Genomic DNA, 21,470 nt, shown 5'->3' with positions numbered 1-21,470 from the left:
TTGTCCTTTCTTGATTTGTCAAAATGGACAAGAAATTAGGGACAACTATAAAAGAAAAAGTGGATATGTAATTAGGAACAGAGGGAGTAATATCTCTATATTTTCCTCCCTTTTTTGGTTAATTTTTTCTTCCCTCTTTTGGCAGATATGAACTCTTAGTTTGTATTAGGGGATATTGATTTACTGAGTTTCCACTATTCACTAGCCTCTTTTCCCCCAAACACATAAACCCAAACAAAAGGAGGAGAGTAATTCCTAAGTTTCTATATACTAATCCTCTTTGTCAGGTCGATCACTTGGAGGTTAGAAATCAATATTCTTCGTTAGTTCTGATATCAAATGCCAGGATAGTAATTAATCTTTCACGATAAGTTCTATGTACATTTTATCCTCTCTTATGCCGATTACACATGATTTTTGATGTCTTTAATGTCGGAGAAGGGCAAAAATTAAGCCCTAAGATGTCACACGCTTGTATGTTGGGAAAATGTGACATTTGTCCGTAGAGTTGCAAAGAGAAAAGCTTTAAGGAGCAAGATAATAAGTTGAAATTGAAATCAAGATTTAAAACACATTTTTGATAAAATCTTCTGAAACTTGGGGACCAGTACAATTTATAGCTCAAAGTTTGTCCAATGCAGTAAAAAGGAATAATACTAGACAATATTAGGGTAATTGTGTTGCAAAGGATTAAAATATGGAACAGAAACTCTAATATACCTATTAATCGATATAAATTGCTGAGCTGTAAATGAAAAATGGCAAAAAAAAGGTTCTTAACTTTCCGGTGTAAGATAATACATGCTTCATCATCTCAAGAGATCCTAAGATCCTACAAGGTCTTCTTGGATACCATATCGCCCTACCACATCTGTAAAGCATTCTGTACGAGACGGAAGACCGTCGTACCTGCTTCCTACTCGCACTTGATTGACCGGTATATATGACGGACAAAAAATAGGGCTGCACGGAAACCAACAGTCCCGAGCATGAGGAAGAAACCATAACAGATGCAAGCCATGTATCCAAAGAAGAATGAGGTTTGCATGAAGCCAGACATATCGGAACGGGCATAATAGTAATACAAGCAGTAGCCGTAGATGAACAGTCCAGTGGATCCACCACAGAGGAAAGCCCTATTCAGATCAAACACATACAAGTTAGGAACGTATCATGTACTGGTAAATGTATATCACGTTTGACACATAGCAAAGAGTTTCTCGAATTGCTTGAATGCATAGACTATTCATAAGAAAGATTAAGGAACAGTCACACCAGAGAAATGACAGACTTACCTCCACCACCATTCATGATCTTCAGCAGCGAGTTGAAAGTATGTCAAGGCCACGGTAATAAAAGCAGTGACAATTATAAGAATGATGAAGACTATAAATAAGATGCTGTATATGGTGTAAATTCTGTGACCCCAAACACTTGCAAATATATAGTAAAGTTCGATATATATGGCACTGAAAGGCAAAAACCCAGCCATTGCCATCTGAGGTAGAGTTCCGCGGTACCAAGGTAATGGTGGGATCTCTCTTGGGTATTTGGTGGTTCGACAAGGAGCTTGGAACTCAGCCCTGCTGTTCTTTCCAGCTATCCCTCCCAATACAAGTAAAGGTGATGTCACAAGAGCCCATATGAGAAAGATGACCACAATGGTTCCAAAAGGCAGTGCAGCAGTGGCACTGTATGCAATTGCTACGCTGTTAAGGAAACAGAACGTGAGAAACAGGGGTCCACAAAACAAGGCTCCGGTCAATATCAAATTCCTGACCTGCAGGGAAGAAATGAAATCTAATGATTAAGCTTTGCTGTATGCTTCCATTTTAAACTTTTTGTTTTATTAGCTGAGGCAACAATGAACTAAACAAACACAGAGACAGTTATTTGATGGCATAGACAAACCAAAAAAGAATGAAGCATGTAATATATCTTGGCCTTGACCTCTAAAAGATGAAGTTAATTGTATGACAGAACAAACATAAACTGCTTTTCTAAACACCAACTTGGCTTCCTTAATGTTCTATCCAGAAGGAAAAAGCAACAAATCATCTACCATACAAAACATCACACATGACACACCTAAATCAAGGAAAACGAACAGAACTCTATGTGCAGCTTGTTTTGCCTGCTTGAATAGGATTTTTGAGTAGCCAAGTTCTGGTTTTTTCTTTGATTAGCAAAAGAGCAAGGGAATAGCAGATCGTCTAAACCCTTAAAATATAGAGGGTCAAAGTTATGTTATGCCATCAGAGTATGTGCCTTTCAGCAAACAAATGACTTGACTTACTATTTACAAACCTTCAATTTTCAGTGTCCTAAGAAAATGAGAGAGAAAATATTCACGGAAGCTTGTGATTGTGAAAAAAAAATAATCAAAGCATTTACCCTTGTTATGGGATGATAGTAAGCAAATATTCAGAATTAGGGATTTAAACTTAGCACAGTAGATAAAATTCTCAAACTATATTCAAATGGAAAAGAAAAATAATAGAGACAAGAAAACAAACCCAGTTTGTCCCTTCTAGCTGGCAATAGAAAGAGGCAGCAGTATAGCCTGCAATACCAGATGTGAGAGCATATATGACGACCAGTGCCGTGAATAAAGCTCCGCGGTTGTATGGATAGAAAACACCAACAAGTGAGAGAAGGAAAATAAAGATGGTCCTACAAATTGAAAGGAAACGAGTGTTAACAAAGGCATCTTGAGACGACAAATTTCCTAATTACCAAGCAGGAAGCTGTCAGATTAAATACACATTGAACAGACTTTTAATATTCTACTGAAAACTTAATTTTTCATAGTAAACCATTCAGAAAATACTTACAATGTGAATAACTGTGTGCCACTACCAAGTGCTGCAGCCATCAAGGATTTGTGACTTGGGTACCTAAACACATCACCATGGATGTATTTCCACCCAGTTTCTTCTTGGTCATCAGCCGCCTCCTCATCATGTGCATACCTTTATAAAAAAATATGAATGATATTTGAGCCAAAGACTAAGACAATTTTGTACCAAAAAACCAACAAAAGTACATAACAAGCAAAATAACAAAATTACTACATACTTGACAAAGTCATTCTTAAGGACCCGCATAAGAATTGTGGCAAGAAAACCAGTTAAGAGAAGAACTGTCACACAGGAATTGATAATTGAGAACCAATGGATTTCCAAGTGATGTGGCAACGATGAAGACTGTGAGTACTTCTCCATCCTCTTATCAAAAGGTGTTTTTGTCTCTTTCCATTTTACAGAGTACATGAAGTCAACATCAACCTCCTTATCCTCTGTAATATCTACCAGGGCATTAGGATCAGTTCGTGCATTGATCTCAATCACACGATCATCATTGTAAAAGATCTCAAAATGAAGATGTTTAAACAAGTAGTATTTGTACTCGCTGGGGTCAGATTTTCCTTCCTTGTCAACTTTCCCTAAGAAACCCCAAATGGGCAGGTCATCGTAATACATTTGGAAGTAGTAGTCTTTAGCAACAGCGCTGCGAAATTGAGAAACTTCTTCCTTTGACAACTTCTTCTTGCAAACTATTTCTGAGTCCTTGTCGTACAAAAAGTCAAGCTTGTAAGGGGCACTGACCAATCGGTCACCATTCAAGACCTCACCAAGAGCTTCCTTCTTCTCTTTTACATGATCTGTAAGAACACCCCTCGGTAAATTGAAACTTAAAAATCTACAGGGTAACTGAAGAAAGGAAACTTACGAACAATAGTTACATACCTGGAGTACAAAAAGGAAGGTCAAAGAACCGGTATGTTTCACTGGAAGGATAATCCAAAACATAACAAGCCATCAGTTATTACCCAGATAATTTTAAAAAATACAGAACTGAGACATGTTCATAAGTGATACATGCAGAGCCATAGGCAACTATTTGTTTCTAAAGAATTTGAACATCAAAACTTGTGGGGAAAAAAGACATGGCAAATTCAATGTTTCCTGACTATACTTTTTTATCATCCATCTGTTAAAAGGCATGGGAAGTAGCGACTGTTTAGGGGATTCAGTATCAACTACTTGTACAAATTATGTGGGGAAAAAGTTACTATGAGTGTATTGCTCTACATTTTATAATCTTCTCTTTTCATATGCATCAACATGTACACTCAAATTTTAATAACAAGAGCTTGCTACACACACGGAAATTATACGATCTAAGCCTCAACATTTGCAAATTAGATTTGCATCAACTCGCTTATTTACTGGGCTGTAGGTGAGTATGGCACTTAGAAGAGAGTAACAAGAGCTAGGCCTTGCAAATCGGAAAGAAAAAACACATAGCTTCTAGCTTATCATGTCAGATAGAATACAGTATTAACTCAGCTTCACACATCGTAAATGTTCATTACACCCTTATTCGTAAAGCTCTAATTAAACTAAAAGAACTCCAGTAAAAAGACTTAATTTAAGCATATCCACACCAACTAATTCTTAGTCCCCACACAAAAATGGAATCATAGCAATAAGAGATCTCAATTTCACCAAATCTTAGCTCTTTCCACATTGTACAATAAACAAGTTAGCTCAGACAGGCATCACGTAGGTCAACAGAGATCTTTCTTTTAATATCCACTGACAACTTTTTGAGCACAACGAAATCAACACTACCACATTTCAACCAGAAAGCAGATAGCTTCTAGCTTGATCAAGAGAGATAGAATACAGTTTTAACTCAGCTTCACACATTGTAAGTGTTCAAAACCCCTAAATCTCACCCATATTCCATCATGAACATACAAAGCTCTAATTAGACTAAAAGAACTCCTGGAAAACGACTTAATTTAAGCCTTTCTACAGAAAAATGAAATCATAGCAATAAGAGATCTCAATTTCACCAAATCTTAGCTCTTTCTCCATTGTACAATACATATGTCAACTCAGACACCGGCATCAACGCATTTGAACAGAAATCTTACATTTCTATAACCACCAACAACTCTTTGAGCACAATGAAATCAACACTACCACATTTCAACGAGAAATCTCACAGCTGCTAGCTTGATTAAGACAGATAGAATACACTGTTAACTCAACTCCACACGTAGTAAATGTTCACAATCCCTAAATCTCACCCTTATTCCATACAATGAACATACAAATCTCTAACTAGACTAAAAGAACTCTTAGTCTTATCAAGACTGTATTCATAACAGTAAGAGATCTCAAATTCACCAAATCTTAACTCTTTCTACACTGTACAACAAGTAAGTCAGCTCAAAACACCAGCAATCAACACAGTTCAACAGAAATCTCTCATTTTCATAACCACCGACAACTTTCCAAGCACAAAAAACCACATTTTCACGAGAAATCACTTATTTTTTTATAGCAAGAGAAACACACAATGTACAATTCAGCTTCACAATTTTAAAAAAGCAAGAGATCTAACGGCAATATATTAATTAGATAATTCCTTACCTCGGATTATGGAAAGGACCAACTTTGTTAGCATAAAGTGGAACCTGATCTCCGGATTTATACTTATGATCGGAACCGTCTGATCTCGCCGGCGATGCATAGCAGATGATAAGCAAAACGACGACGTACAACGCCATCTTCTCCATTTCCTTCACGAATTTTGTGCACATCAATGTTGTATATATGAATTTTGAAGGGTAGGGGTAGGGGGTTTAGGGGGGTGGGGTGGGGTGTGAGCACAGATCTCGATCTCCCTGTGAAATGAAATGGGGAAATAGATATGGAGGAGGAGAGGGAGTTGGATTTTACTTCACGCGCTTTTTGTGGAGAGTGAAGCTCAAACAAAACGTCGACTTTTGAACGGATGTTAGGAAGGAGAGCGTGACTCGTCAACTTAAAAGACTATTTTTATTTATCTACTTATTAAGTAATTAATTTTATATTTATATAATAATGACCGGAATTTCTCTTACTTTAGATCTGCTTCGACACTAGATTTTGAAGTTGAAATTTAAATTTAATTTTTTTAGATTAGTTGCGACTTTTAAAACTTAAAGTATTGGAAATAGGTTATTAGATTAGACATGATATTATTTCAATTTATTCAGAATATGATATTAAATAAGAGGGCATGATTGCATGAAGATCGTGAATTAGTAGAAGGTTAGTGGGTAATCGAGTTTTAGTTTGGCAGGAGCCTGGGAGCTTATGCATGCAATTTTTATTTAGTTGCCGTATTAATTTGGTGTTGTTATTGTTTCTTTTTCTTGGGATGTTATGTGTTATTTTATTTGATATGTGTTTTTTCATTTTTGTATTATTTTTTTTTTTTGACTGCTTTGATTTGTTGTATTTGCCACAAATAGATTTTCTATCTTTATGAGGTAGAGTTAACGTCTGTATATAATTTTTTAAAAACTTTATTTATGAAATTAATATATCGGGTATAATTTTGTTGAAGTTGTATTTGAATATGTATTTACTTGGAAAAAAAATTGTCGTAAAAGTGAAATTTCTCTCAAAAACTGACTAGTTTTGAAGATCAGATTTCGAAGATAAAATTTCACAGTCAAACATAAATATTTGAAGATAAAATTCAAAATATATAATCAAACATTAATTTAATTTGAGATCTAGCTTTCGAGTTCTGAGAGAAATCTCTTATAGGTATTGGTTTCCCCTCTAATGACGGTATACAATGTGATCTTAGATTAATTAGTATAATGAGTACGAAATACAAGAATTTATACCATTTTTTGTTTTAAGAAAAATAATAAGATATCCATCCTATGTTTTATTTTATTTACTTATAGAAATTTAAGTTTCTGTAAAAAAATAATTATGTAATTCTCTATTTTTTTTCCAAGTTAAAATTTGAAAAGACGACATTTAGACAATTTTTGGACAAAGGAAAAACTCTGCTGGAATTTTTTTCAAAACAAACCATCCAAAACATAAAGCATTTTGCTCTAGTAGGATTTAGCTCTTTTTGATCCCATTTAGATTAGTGACTTTCATGTTTCAAATTTGTGACTTATAGATTATACAAAAATAATTTTATCATAGCTCAAAAATACCCCTTAAAAAATAACTTTGCAAGAATTAATTTTCATAAAAAAATTTTTTTTAAAGAAAATAACACATATATAATCAAACACAAATTTCAAAGTTCTTTTAGAATTTCTCAGCAAACAACGTGGAACTCATTCTATGAATATATTACACATATTTAAGAAACATACTTTGAATCTAACTTGATAATGAACAATATTTAACTAATTAGGCTATGAATTCTTAATTGTAGATATCACTAATTAAGTTAGAAAACTAATGATTAATTTACCTCAATTGAGGTTTCAAGTTCATTATTCTTTCACTAATGTCCCAAATTTATTCGTTATATACATTAGACCAATGAATATATAGTATATGTCTTTCATATACATATTTTTCATCATTTAAACATGGCTAAATATACATATATAATTCTTAATTTTATAGATAACTTGCTTAATTTGGTGTATACGCTAAATGAATATGAATGTAATTACCGATATAAAGAATGAAATTATTAAGAATGACATGTTTTTAAAATGTCATAAGAAATGATCAATTTATATTAAACGATTAATTTGAATTCCTTAGAATTCATCAATTAATCTAGATTTGTCGTGAGATTATTAAAACGAGAATGCTTTCGATTAAGAATTTCTTTATTTGCAAGTTTTGAAGGATAAGGAATTTCGTCAATGCATCGTATCGCTACATCTATTTTCTTTTTAATTATGGTAATAACCATTGGTATTTGTTTTTTTATATAAAAAAAACATGAATATTTTATTGATAAATCAATGCGAGTACAATTATGTTCCTCTCTTGATTCTTCTCTCATAAGATATTTATTCATGATTCGAGGGCCGTTGTGGCGTATTTCTCGACTTAGGATGATTTGAACTTGATCTACATAATTTGACGGCCGTTAGTGACGTATTTCTCAAACTAGGATGATTTGGACTTAATCTACATAATTTGAGGGCCGTTAGTGGCGTTTTTATCAAACTAAGATGATTTGGACTTGATCTACATAATTCGAGGGTCGTTAGTGGCGTACTTCTCGAATTAAGATGATTTGAATTTGATCTATTTATGAATATTCCATGAGTTTGTGAAATATTTGAGATCTTGATCTTTAAAAATACCCAAGAGTTTATGGGATATTTGAGATTGATTGTCACTATTAATTTGATTTCTTGGTAGGTAGGATCCAATTATTCAAAATTTTGCCGTTAAAGGCTATTAACGGAGGAACGTTTTTTACGTTGTAATAATTTTTTAATTCCCAATAATTTTAATTAAAGCTGATATCTCATTCATTTCCCCACTTCACCAACTTTCAAAAATGTGTTTTCTCAATTTATCAAATAAAACTTTAGTTATCCTAGTAGCCGTAAATAAAGAGTAAATGGTATAAAAAATTATGATTTTTTTTGTTAATTTCATACTTTAACTATCCATTGTTCCATTAAGTTATCCAGTTGATGAAAACTTGATCAATTAACTGTTGAAATTGGTCCAAATATTGTAATTAGATTTTCCACATGTTAATGTCAAATATTACAGCTTTTAGGTCTCTTAGGTTCGGTAGTAATGCAATTAATTATTGTCCTTGCTAGTGAATTGATTTGCCAACTTCTCAACATTAAGATCAACAAGTACAAGAAACTTTCAATCTTGTTTGTAATCAGAGGCGGATTCAAGATTTGAAGGTTGTGGGTGTCATATTGTCTATATAGGGTAAACGGGTCGGTTCCTTCAATTTAGATTATACTTTGAGTTATTTAGTTTTTTTTTTTCAATTTTTATACACAAATTGCTTAAATATGCATATTTAGTAGTGTTTTCCTTTAGATATTCTAATATATATTGTTTTACTTTTTTAAGATATTCTATTATTAAAGATATGCTGAAGTAGTTTTTTTTTTAAAAGAAAAGAATAAAAGACCTTATTTTCTAAATATATTCTTATTAATATTTATGAGATGTTAAATTGATCTTTAACTAATATAGAATTCACACATGACATCCGTATGAATTTAAGATTAATACTTAGTGAAAAAAAATAAAATTGGGCCCATTTGACCCTTTTGTACAGATTGTTAATTCTCAATAAAAGGGAGACCTGAACTCCATAAATTTGATTAAAAAAAAAAACTTAGCGAAAAAGAAAGTCAATAAGAATAATTTAGAAAGAGAAAAATATAGTTACTCTTAATAAGATAAATAAGTAATACTTAACAAACAAAGATGAACTAATTTTAAAAAAACTAAACCCCGGACACATTAATGAGAAAGAGAAAGAAGAGAACAAAAAAAAGGAAGGAAGAGTTGAAGCCCCCTCACAAGCAAAACGTAAAAAAAATATTCAGTGATGTCAAGAGGATTTGAACCCTCAACCCTCACGTACGACATAACGCCTTTTGCCAATTGCACCATTTACAATTATATTTGATGGGTGGGAACTAGAGCTGTCAAAATGGGTTTGACCCGCTAGGCTGACCCAACCCAACCCTTGAATTAAATGGGGTTGAGCTCAATTTTTTCTGCCCATTTAGGAACGAGGCTTTTTAGCCCAACCTCATTTAGCCCGCTGGCCTCGTAGGCCCAACTCGCAAGCCTCAGAGGTCAGCCCACGGGCTGTGAATTTTAAAAATATTTATTATATATATATATTTTAAGTAGTGTTTTACATGTTAAGATTTTGTCAATAAATATTTTTAAAATATCAATATAAAATCAAGACTATATTTTTTACATATCTTTTACATTTTAGGGTCATTAGCCCACTAAATTTTCTTATTAGCCCAAGTTCATTACTCCATTATAACTATAAATCTTTGACCTCTTTTACTTTTGTTTTTATGCCTAATTTTTCACTTCTCCTTTGTTGTCTTGTTTATGAAAATAATGATTATGTAATGTTTTTTTGCTCGGATGAATCTTATGAATGTTGTATCTTGGCTATTATGTATTTGTTTTGCAAATATTCACTGAAGTATGTGTAATTCATGAATGAATTTATGTATGTATTGATGTCGTGTCCATCGGACATCAACGTTCGTATCCTTTTTAAGAGGAATATGTTGTCCATTTTTTGGTTGAAGGGCCAACCCGTCCCAACCCGTGGCCCGCTTAGGGCTGGGTTGGGCTGCTATTTTATCGACCCTTTAATTAAAAGGGACAGCCCGTCCCAACCCACTTAACTCTCTAGCCCGTTAGGGTTGGGTTGGGTTGGGTTAGGCCAGCCCATTTTGACAGCTCTAGTGGGAACGTACAATAAATATCATTTTTCATACATATATACATATATATAGAAAATTTTAACTGAGGTCACTGGGTGCCGTGGCACCCCTACCTATACCCTTAGATCCGCCCCTGTTTGTAATGTGACCTTAATTTTCTGTTAGAAAAATTGATAGTTGAACTAAACTTTATTTTGAGAATATTCGAAAATCGACAAATTATGTAAGCGTTTGGACAATATTTGATTAAATTTGAAAGAGAAAGGTATTTGAGTTAAAGTTGAAAACGAGTATTATTATAGTTCAACTAATTCAGATTAATCTACATTGAGAAATTTCACTTGAAAAAAAAAGCTCTGTATTAAAAATGATTGCATTCCCAAAATTCGACCATGTAATTTTGTTAAGTCCCACATCAGCTCTTTAGGGTTTAGGGGTGAGATGATTTTTTTTTCATGATCTTGAACAATTCTCATATCATAAGATATATTTAAGGTTGAGTTATGTCCAAAATCTAATTTCTTCATCATGATATCAAAGTTAAGAGTCATTCAATTTCTCATTTTACTTGATATTCAATCTTCATATATCATATTGTCCATGCTCCAATTGGCAAGCCTAGTTTGAGTGATATTGAGTTTCACATAAGTTTTCTAGGAATGAGATTATCTCTTTTATGACCTTGAATAATTTTCATCTCATAAAAATAGTTTTGAGATTATCCTAGTTCAAGATCATTTTCTTTATCAAATGAATGAAAAATATTTATTACTCCATTGCAATCTTTAACTATTACTAGCACATAGGTTGATCATTTTCTCGGGGTGCGCTTCACACAAAAATGTGTGTTTTTTAGAGATGACAATGGGGCAGGGAGGATGCGGGACGGGTTGAAATGAGTTTTTTTTTAAACTAATGTGGGGCGGAGTGAGTTGCGGGTTTATGTGATTTTATGTGGGCTCAAACTTAATTTTAACTTTTTACATGTTATAAGAGAAATAGAGCATTATTTATTAAGATAGTTTCTATAAAGCTACTAAAATTTCAAGATAGTAAATGAAAATGGTTCAATAAAAAATAATACAATTTCTTACATGTTTTCCAATTGACCTCTAAAAAACAAATTTTTTAAGTCACTATCCTATTAAATTAATACAACTTAATGAAAAAATGAATTTATTTTTATGAATTTTATTTTTAGTATCAAACTTAACTAGAAAAAGAAAAGATTAAAAAAGTTATGCAAGGCGAGTCTATGCGAGGCGGGTTGAAAATGAAAAAAAAAATTATGCGGAACGAAGCGAATTAAAAATTTTGCGAGTTAAGCTCAACCCGCTCCACCCCTCCCCGCACCGCCCCATTGCCATCCCTAGTGTTTTTGTTCAGAAATTAGATACCTCACTTTGGGAAAATATTTATTACTCCATCGCTATGGTCACATTTACAGTTAAACATCTCTATTAATAACGTCGCTTGTTTTTAATATTTTTTTTTATTATTATTATCATAAAATATTGTTATGTAGAAAATATAACATAATTGATATAAAAGATTGACTCCACGGAAAACATGATTATCATAATAAAAAATTGCACTTGAGTCGCTTCAAAATCAATATCCACAAAATATGAGTAAAATCTGTGTATAATTTACTCCCTTTATACCCCATTGTGGAGGTCTACACATAATTAAAATCTGCGTATACGTTACTTCCCTTACACTCCATTGTGGAGGTCTACACAGTTTTATTAAATATATTATAATTATATTATAATAAAATATTATTATAAAGGATAATACTTATTATATTGAAAAATCTTATTGTAGTTTGAAGCAATTATTCCAAAGGTTTACCAGAGAGAGAGAGGTGTTGGTGGCATATGGACATTTACTAAATAATTCAGAAAAAATATAATCTTCAACATTACTTCTAAGTTACTTTTGTTGCCACATGTATATAATGGTTTAGTGAAAATTGAGCAAGACCTAAATATGATTTTTATGTTGGTTACTCATTTGAATCATATGAGATTATCATGAGTCCGGAGTCAAAAGGGCAAAAAAAATTGCTAAAAGTTCCAAAAGGGCATATCAATTTATTTTTTAATCAAAAGGGAAAAATTGTTTCTGACGGAGCGATTTTCTTCTGACAAAATTGACACCGTTAATTTTTTTTTAACATCGCTGCCCCTGCAGCGTTTTTCTCAAAAATAAACTTTTTAAAATTGAACCTTTTCCTTAAAAAAGTTAAATTTTTTTTTTTTTAAATCGCTTGCAAGGCTTAAAGAAATGGGGTTTCTCATAAACCAAATAAGCCAACAAAGAAATGGGGTTTCTCAGAAACCAAATAATCACCATATTGCTGAGTGTACCAGCTCTTTAGGTCAACCAACACAGGAGAAAATATGTGTTTAGGAAGGGAAACTTGGGCATCAAAGAGTGGTGCAACAATGGCGATTAACAAGAAGTAAACGAAAAAAAAAGCAAGTCCAATAGCTTAACAAAAGCACCCACTTTAGTCTTCGTCTCTTTGCAGCAATAGAGGCAGGTACCAAACAGTTCAGCTAATTTTTTGAGAAAGACACTGCAGGGGCAGCTTAATTTGTTAAGGAAAAAAGAAAAAAATTTGAACGAAATCACTGCCCCAGCAGCGATTTTTATGTTTTTTAACGGAGTAACAGAATCAATTTTGTCATAAGGAAATCGCTTCGTCAGAAGCAATTTTACCCTTTTGGTTAAAAAAATAATTAATATGCCCTTTTGAAATTTATGACAATTTTTTTTACCCTTTTGGATTCGGACTCAGTTTATCATATAAGAAGTTGAAATATTGACTTTTTCTTATTTCAATGCATGTTCCACACATATTCATGTCCATTTTCATAAATAATAATAATAATAATAATAATAATAATAATGAATTTTGGTTATTTGTTTTTGATATATTCCTCATATTGCACTTTTATCGAAAAGAATCGATAAAAAGTTAAATTATCGACTAATTTAAAGTAACTGAAAATTTATAATTACAAGAGAAAGAATTATAGCTATAAAAATTGTTATTCTTTTAGATACATGACTCTAAAGATTTAAATCTCAAATCAATACTGAAGATTAGGCGAAAAAAACCTAGAAGGAATATCAAACCTATTTAACTCGCCAAGTCTATCAGAAGATTTAAATGAATAGACATCAATGCTAAGAACAATTGCAATTCAACAACTTGAAAAAAGAAAGTCGAAATATTGATAAAGTGAACCTTTCTTTTTGAAAAAATAATGGGACCATCTTTTTGAACATTTACTCCTAGTGAAATTAAAGCCTTTAATTACCACTTAGCTAGCTACAAAGTGATTAATTAACTAGTTGTACAAGTTTACAATGCTTAACTTGATTTAAAGAACGTCTTAAAAGTTTCTTTATCCAACTTGTTAATCTAGAAGTCTCTATGTGTGTCTATTATTCTTCAATAAAGCTCAACATAAGTATTTTAAAAAAAACTTTCTCAAGAATTAAATTTTCATTTTTTATTTTGTTATAATTTAGAAGTGACACCATTAGAATTTCTCAATGGTGTTTGTAACAAATCTGAATTGCTCACTATATTGATAAGAGAACTGAAATGCGATTACAATTTTAGAATTGTAATTGCAATAGCCAAACTACTGAATTACATGGAAATATGAAAATAACAAGTAACTAAGATAGAGATAAAAGTTAGGATGAGAAGCTTAGACTCTAGAAGAAGAAGTGAGAAACAAACGTTTTTCTTTAATATGCCTAATCCCAATATCATTGACCACTACCCCATTTAATGAAACCGTTTTTACACCCACTACTCGACCCGGATCTCAAATTAGCCTGGACCTATTGCTTGCTCTCGGTCCAATAGCTCTTGTCAGCCCAATAACTACTTGTGTGACCTTGGTATCCATATTTGGCTGGACTTGGTTCATAACAGTGTTTGCCTTTAAACAAAGAGGAACTTTCGCATATAGTTACTCAAAAATAGCCTAATTACGCTCTATAGCTATAGTTTGCTAATTATGATTCGTAGCTACATGTTATAGAGAGGAGAGTGACGAGCGAGACTGGGAGAGGGAGGAGAGAGGGTAGAGAGTGGGATATAGATGAATTGTATATGTATATCGGTTAGATAATTGTATATTATACATATATATTTGTATATTCTAGCGAGCGAGACTGGGAGAGGGAGGAGAGAGGCGAGCGAGAGAGGGCAATAATTTGTATAATTCACACCTCGTTTGATTAATTCACAGGTACGTTTGTATAATTCACGTGTTTTTGTATAATTGAGTAATAAAAAGTGTGAAATTATACAAATATATATGATAAAACTCGAAATAAAGAATTGATACAAACATCAACATATGAACTTTAAACAATTATACAAATTATATTATACAAATTACATTATATAAATGATATTATAAAAAATCCGAAAACTACACGTTTATACAAACTTTAAAAGGTTATACACAAAAAGATTGAATGTATATGATGACAAAACTGAAAAACCAAAGGAATCATCGTCATATACAAATACAAACTGTTGTATACAAATACAACTCAAACGAAGAATTGTTACTTGCGAATTATACAAATGTGGCGAATTATACAAATATGACTAATTATACAAACTCGAAGTCAACCCACGTAATTAATGGTTAATGTTAGTCGCGAGTGATAATTATAGCAAACTATAGCTATGATGAGTAATTAAGTAGTATAAGTTTGCATAACCGCATAATTTTCCCTTAAAAAAATCAAAAAACTGAAGAATCTATCTTTGAATTTACATCAAATATTAATTAGTTTGATCCTCCTAAGTCCTAATCAAACCAAACAAAATGATTAAAATAAAAGAAGTATATATAATACATACATTATAATTTAATATATTTTTATTTTTAAATATATAAGATATGTTATGGCCCTTAATTTGTGAATATAAATGAGGGAACATGAGAATTTTGCACTTCTATTTTGTAGTGATCCTGTCTCCAGAAGCTTACTCTTATATGAAGACAAGAATTACTATTAGTATCTAAATGTGATGTAGAATTAGGATGCGTTTGGTAAGGAGCAATTTTTGAATTTTTTTTCAGCCATCTGATTTTGTGCATTCTTAATAGCCACATTTTAGGGCGGTCTTTTTGTCGTTTATTGATTCGTAGTTTTTGAAAGATGAGAATCAATTAGGTTAGCATTTACATCGAAAATTTAAATATTATATATATAATTAGTTTGATCTTTGTAGAAACTATTCATAATAACGAGCTTGCAAAATGAATCTATTATTATAAAAAGATTCGTTATTCTTGATCCTACTTCACCTTAATTATTATTTAAATAAGTAATAGTTCTAACTTTGATAAATAAAAAAATTTAAAAATAATTTTTTTGGGAAAATAGTTCTTTAAAGATAAAGGATATGACTTTTCTATTAGAAATAGGGGAAAAAAATATAATTCGTATGTGTCCATTACATTCTTAATCTTCTAATACTTACCCTCCAACACACAACTAAGCCTACCACCACTCTTTTGGTGGCTTTGTGCCTACTCGAAAATATTTGTTTAAATTATATATAAATATTTTTTAAAAAATATTACACATTTGTTGGTTTTGTGGCCGAAAATATTTATTTAAATTAGATAAGTGGTTTTGTGCCTACTCGAAAATATTTTTTTAAATTATATATAAATATTTTAAAAAAAATATTACACATTTGTTGGTTTTGTGGCCGAAAATATTTATTTAAATTATATAAATATTTTTTAAAAAATATTTTCCGTTTAGTGTGTCAAACACACCCTTAGTATTGTTCTTATACATATGGAGGAATGAGAAACAAATAGCACCATGTTAAATCATGTTATCGTGCCTTGCATTGGAATAAATATAATTTTTTGTTTTTAATTAAAAGAATTTGAGTTATGTGATTTTCTTTTTAAAAAATTTTGAATAATAATTGTCATCCTTTTTATCGTAGAAATATAAGTTAATCAAAACTTCAACACGAATATAAATCTTGAATGAAAGTAAATTAAAAAATTATGAGGTTATGATTCAAAAGACAGACAAGTATGTTAGAAGTTTAGATGAGAATCCACCAGCTTGCTTTTCTTGGTTAACAAAAAAATATACATATGTTACATTCTTACAGGAAAACCACAATAATTTACTCATTATATTTATATTAGAACATAAAAAGGCAGAACGTAATTCTCTAATTATTTTTTGATATCACACAAAACTAATTTAGAAATTGTGGGAGTTTATATTAATTACAAAAAAGGAAATTTAAAACTTTTAAAAGGATGAAAATGACATTAATTAAGATTGGGACAACTTCTTTTTTCTTTTTAAATAAATCAAGAAGATACCTTGCAATATTCCCTTCTCATCTCATTAAAGACATAATAAAAACACGGTATATATTCCTTACCTTTTTTTTCTTTTCAAATCATTATGTTTCTTGCCTTAAAAATAATAAAATAATTATCGAATGATTATGATGTAATGAATATAATTTGTTATATTTAATTAGAAATTTGGGTTTGCGAGTTTTATTTATTAATGAATAACCTTTCCATACAAAAAAAATGTTTTCTTAGTTTTTTAACGAGTTTTAAAATAAATTTTGAATATGGAGTAAAATTTTGAGTGAGAAATCAAGAAAAACAAAATCAAAATATTACATTTCTTATAGCCTCTATACTACCTCTAGTACATATATTGAGTATTAATTACACAAATTAGGAGTATCAGTTATCTCTCTTAAATATTTCATTTTAATTACTCTTTTTGTCCTAATTTATGTGATACATTTTGAATTTTGAAATTTAAATAAATCTATTTTTTACCGTAAAATTTCATATATCTTTTAAATATTTTAAATTATTATTTATTATTACTTATAATACTTTTTATGTAATTTATAAATATATCAATTTTATTTTTTAAAAAATTGAAAATTTCATAAAAAAATCTCGCTCAAACTTAAATTGTTTGACTATAAAAAATAAGGGTATCATCACTTAAATAATCAGCAGTAATGCCCCCAGAATTGTAAAATTCAAATATCGAATCAATTAACAAAGACAAAATTATCTCTTTTCCCCTTTTTTAATTATTAATTAAGAAACATAAAGGTCTTCCACCTTCTAGGTCCTTCAAGAACTTCTTCTCTTTTGGATTACGTATTAGAAATCCAAACCCACAGATTAATATAAATACAGAAACACCACAAAACTAACATATATACACATAGAGAGAGAAAAAAATAAATCAAAGAGAGATTTTTTTTTTTTATATATAAAAAAAATGGGGAAAGCACGTATAATAGGAATTGGAATGGATTATTCAGCAACAAGCAAAATAGCTCTAAAATGGGCAATTGATAATTTAATTGAAGAAGGTGATACAATTATTATTATTCATGTTGTTTCTTCTAAAGTTGAACCAACTAGTAAACAACTCTTTGAAGATACAGGATCACGTAAGTCTTTTTTCTTTTTTTGTTTATTTCATTTTAATCAATTATTTTCGAGTGGAGAATCTATCAAAAACAGTTTCTCTGTTGTATATACATCAGCTTTTTCAGATTTCACCTATGTTGTTGTTTGTTATAGTTAAATTAATTTTTGTCAATCTCTCTACTTTCACAAGGTTGTGTAGATTTTTTGGATTTTATTTATGAGATTATACTGGTTATGTTGTTCATTTTAATTAATTAAACATATCTATTGATGATTTTTTTGATTATTTTGTTTGTTTAATGCAGCTTTGATACCTTTGGATGAATTTAAACAGATTAATGTGTCTAAGTATTATGGATTAAATCCTGATAAAGAGGTTATTGATATGCTTGAGCCTGTTGCCAAACTCAAAAAGGTAATTAATAATAATTTACTCTTCTTATTTCTTGTTCTTCTCTTTGATCTTTCGACAATTCGATGCATAAAATATTTTATTTTGTGTTCACACAGAGAATTAAAGAGTGTGATGTACTAAAATATTAGTAGTAGTTTCTCTTGCTCTTTGCTTCTAATTCTTTGGAGATGATTTAATCTAACGACACGTGTCCTTTTGAACTTTCATTTGATTTTTTTACAAAAATGTCCTTTTAAATTTTTACCCTTTTTTTTTTTTCAAGGAGCTCGAATTAATAACTGAAAAATTAAGCTCCTTCTGGACAGATTTGATCGGATGTGTTCATAATCTGGAGTAAAAGAATTCGATTTTTTTTTCATACTTTGTTATTGAAATTTGATTTTTATTGAATTATTTATTTATTTCATCTGAAAGTTCAAACCGTCAAGAAAATATATTTTATTTATTTATTCTTTTATGAATCGAATACCTGAATTTTTTACTTTTTCTTTTGTAGTAAGAAAAATAAGTATTGTTTAATTAATAATTTGTGGGATAAAAAAACAGGTGACAGTGGTGTCAAAGGTGTATTGGGGAGATGCAAGAGAGAAACTTTGCGATGCTGCTGAAAGTCTCAAACTTGATTCACTTGTAATTGGAGGCAGAGGCTTAGGAGTTCTTAAAAGGTAAACACAGTATAAATTTAGACAGATCAAAATGAACTGAGTTAATAAATGAACGAGTAAACTCAAAATGGGCGAATAAATAAATGAGTAAACTCAAAATGGGCGAGTAAATGTTACTTGATCTGAAATGAGTTGGTGAAATGTTACTTATTAGGTTTTAGTTTTTTTAAAACAATATGTGGGGTTAATTTGTAACTGTTTAATATTTGCAGGGTGTTACTTGGAAGTGTGAGTAACTATGTGGTGCAAAATGCAACATGTCCTGTCACTGTTGTGAAAACCAGTCCTCAAAAGTGAAAAAAAAAAGACACTAAAGTTTATGTCTTATTTTGTTTAAAAAAAAAAAAAAAGAGCTACTTTGTATTTTTACTTTCTTTCGTTTTTGTATAGTATTTTGTTTGGGATTTTATTTATTTGATTTCTTAGGGTATGAGTTGGCTTTTGTTTGAGAGTGCTGGATGTGAGATGATTGTGGGACTTTGTTATATTTCAAGTTTATCATCTTATATATATTTGTTGGCTTCTTGTTTGTCATTTGTGAGACACTTGTCTTTGTCAAAATGCTAAATGTTTCACTTGTGAGATTGGGAAGAAAACATTGTGAAGTTTCTTGTGATAAATGTTATAATAGTTAAAAGTTTATGAGTGAGTTCTAAGTACAACATTTGTCGATTTAAGAAAGAGCATATCAAAATAGGTTTAACAAAATATTTATATTCCAATCCCCTAAACCTGACCAATAATTTTACAATTCCATGCTTTTAAAGATGTTAGTAGTAATGATTTTTCAACAGTAATTTTATTTTCATCTATTTCAATTAAGCTTGGGGAACATGTTTATCTAAGAAAGCCTGGGCCAAATTACTGAAGGTTGTACTAACTTCACTTGCAGCAGCATAACTCTTTATTGCATCGATTACTTCTGGCTTTAAGATCTCTTCTTTGTTTGATGCATTGCAAAGACAATACAAAGTTCCTAGAGCATAAATTACCTGAAAAATCGAACTTCATATCATTACAAGTGGGGGTTTGAGGGGGGTGTATGCAATCTTAATCCTACTTATCAAAGGTAGAGAAGTTACATTATCTATCAATTAAACATATATCAAACAAAACAAGTAGAACGTAAAGAATACCTGTAGCAACAACGATCAATATGAAAATCGAAGGAAAGAAAATATTATCACTGATGAGGGAAATTAAACAACAGGAGTGACTACCTACTAATCTTCTAACCTAATCCTGACCTCCATATCTGCTTATCAGAGTCATGTTCTCCATAAGTTGCAGGTGTGTCTTGTCCTGTTTAATCACCTCTCCCTAATACTGAACTTTGGGAAGTAAAAACGACCAGCACAAAAAAGAACAGTCCGAGACTAGACCAGAATACTAAAAAGATTTAAGTCTTGCTGAAGAACTAATTCCAGAAATGAGGAAACAGCACCATTTTACTCGGCGTGCTGCCTAAAGTCGCAGAAAGTCACAAGACCAACTATTAACAATAAGTACATTGTATAAGCTTGTGCCTAGCTAACCCTACACAAATTTATTAACAAGATTGACAGATAATTGGTACTCGACGAATTCAATTTACAACAGCTGGTTTAAAGTGTTCCCGAGGTATGTAATGTGCAAATTTTACCATGTGAAGATCAAAGCACTCAATAAACTAGCGAAACCACAAAATGTTTGTTAATGTGCTTACAGTGCTCCTAACAGGGCTTGACAAACACTGGACGATGAGGGGGATACCGTCACTTTGAGTGACAAGAGCAGCATTTGCTGGATCTGCAAGTCACAAATGCATCAATTGATATGGAGAAGAGTTAATTCTTGGAGCAGTTTATTACAAAAAACTTTTATCTTACCAGCACACGCATTGCAGATTCCTCCGATCCCAAATTCCACGAGCTTCTCATTAGGCTCAGTTAAACAGTCGAGGAGAAGTTCTATTACATTAAGCTGTTTAACATGACAAGATATGTTTAGGCAAGAAACCAGGAAAATTCGATGATTACAATACTCATTAGGAAGTTTCTTAACTTGACGCAAGAAGGTAAAGTTGTAAGGATCATATGCAAAGTTGGCCAAATTAGCAACAATCTTCTCTTTTGTCTCTGTAATAACAAGAATATATCAGAGCCGCCTATATTGCTCAGACTTTCCAAAAAAGTTGCAGAGAACTCTAAGCATACCTTCAGAAGATGCATTCTGAAACTGAGTCACCAATTCCTGAAACAACAATGTAAGTATTGACTATTGAAATACGCAAACCAAGTTTTTTGCTTATCCAAATTTCATGTACAAGTAATGTTTGCTTAACTTCAGCAGATAAAGTTTTGTTATTCCAATCTTCTTTCGAGTAAGAGGACTAACCTGAAGGTATTCCACCCTCGGAGTTCCATATTTTCCAGTGCGTTCTTCTTGCCTTTGGCTATTCGTGAACATGTGAATGCAACTATGGTAGAGAAAGAGATCAGAATGCAGTAACAATGTAACTCTACACCCTGCAAACAGAACGTGCACCATTCAAGTCTATTTCATTTAAATACCAAATAATCCATCTAGAGCGGAAATTTTGTTTAAATCTCACACTTTTCTGTACACAAGTAACTCTCTGTGTGTGTGGGGGGCGGGGG

The 21,470-nt window shown here is 31.4% G+C and overlaps 3 protein-coding genes across 3 annotated transcripts in view; 1 reads left to right on the top strand and 2 right to left on the bottom strand.

Moving 5' to 3' along the window:
- Nucleotides 1-600: 600 nt before the first annotated feature.
- On the bottom strand, nt 601-5,803 carry LOC125856899 (transmembrane 9 superfamily member 3). The gene is made up of 7 exons (XM_049536554.1): nt 5,448-5,803; nt 3,750-3,790; nt 3,079-3,664; nt 2,835-2,972; nt 2,517-2,673; nt 1,296-1,780; nt 601-1,136 (listed from the first exon to the last, which is right to left on the bottom strand). Exons 1-7 carry the CDS (start codon nt 5,615-5,617, stop codon nt 917-919), a joined length of 1,797 nt encoding a protein of 598 aa, XP_049392511.1. The 5' UTR covers nt 5,618-5,803; the 3' UTR covers nt 601-916.
- An 11,743-nt stretch (nt 5,804-17,546) lies between these two features.
- Nucleotides 17,547-19,339, top strand: LOC125856945 (universal stress protein PHOS32). Its single transcript, XM_049536605.1, has 4 exons — nt 17,547-17,771; nt 18,057-18,166; nt 18,713-18,831; nt 19,044-19,339. The coding sequence occupies exons 1-4, from the start codon at nt 17,597-17,599 to the stop codon at nt 19,126-19,128; spliced, it is 489 nt and encodes a 162-aa protein (XP_049392562.1). The 5' UTR covers nt 17,547-17,596; the 3' UTR covers nt 19,129-19,339.
- Nucleotides 19,340-19,500: 161 nt separating this feature from the next.
- LOC125856940 (uncharacterized) overlaps nt 19,501-21,470 on the bottom strand; it is a 2,820-nt gene continuing 850 nt past the window's right edge. Inside the window, exons 2-7 of the mRNA XM_049536600.1 lie at nt 21,208-21,338; nt 21,027-21,063; nt 20,875-20,948; nt 20,700-20,793; nt 20,537-20,619; nt 19,501-19,823 (exon numbers count right to left, since the gene is read on the bottom strand). Of these exons, the coding sequence (XP_049392557.1) occupies nt 19,650-19,823; nt 20,537-20,619; nt 20,700-20,793; nt 20,875-20,948; nt 21,027-21,063; nt 21,208-21,279 (534 nt within the window). The 5' untranslated portion in view covers nt 21,280-21,338 and the 3' untranslated portion in view covers nt 19,501-19,649. The remainder of the gene's footprint in view (nt 19,824-20,536; nt 20,620-20,699; nt 20,794-20,874; nt 20,949-21,026; nt 21,064-21,207; nt 21,339-21,470) is intronic.

Source organism: Solanum stenotomum, chromosome 2 (genome assembly GCF_019186545.1).
Source record: "Solanum stenotomum isolate F172 chromosome 2, ASM1918654v1, whole genome shotgun sequence".
NCBI classification, from domain to species: Eukaryota; Viridiplantae; Streptophyta; class Magnoliopsida; order Solanales; family Solanaceae; genus Solanum; species Solanum stenotomum.
This window is presented reverse-complemented; position numbering and strand designations above follow the sequence as displayed.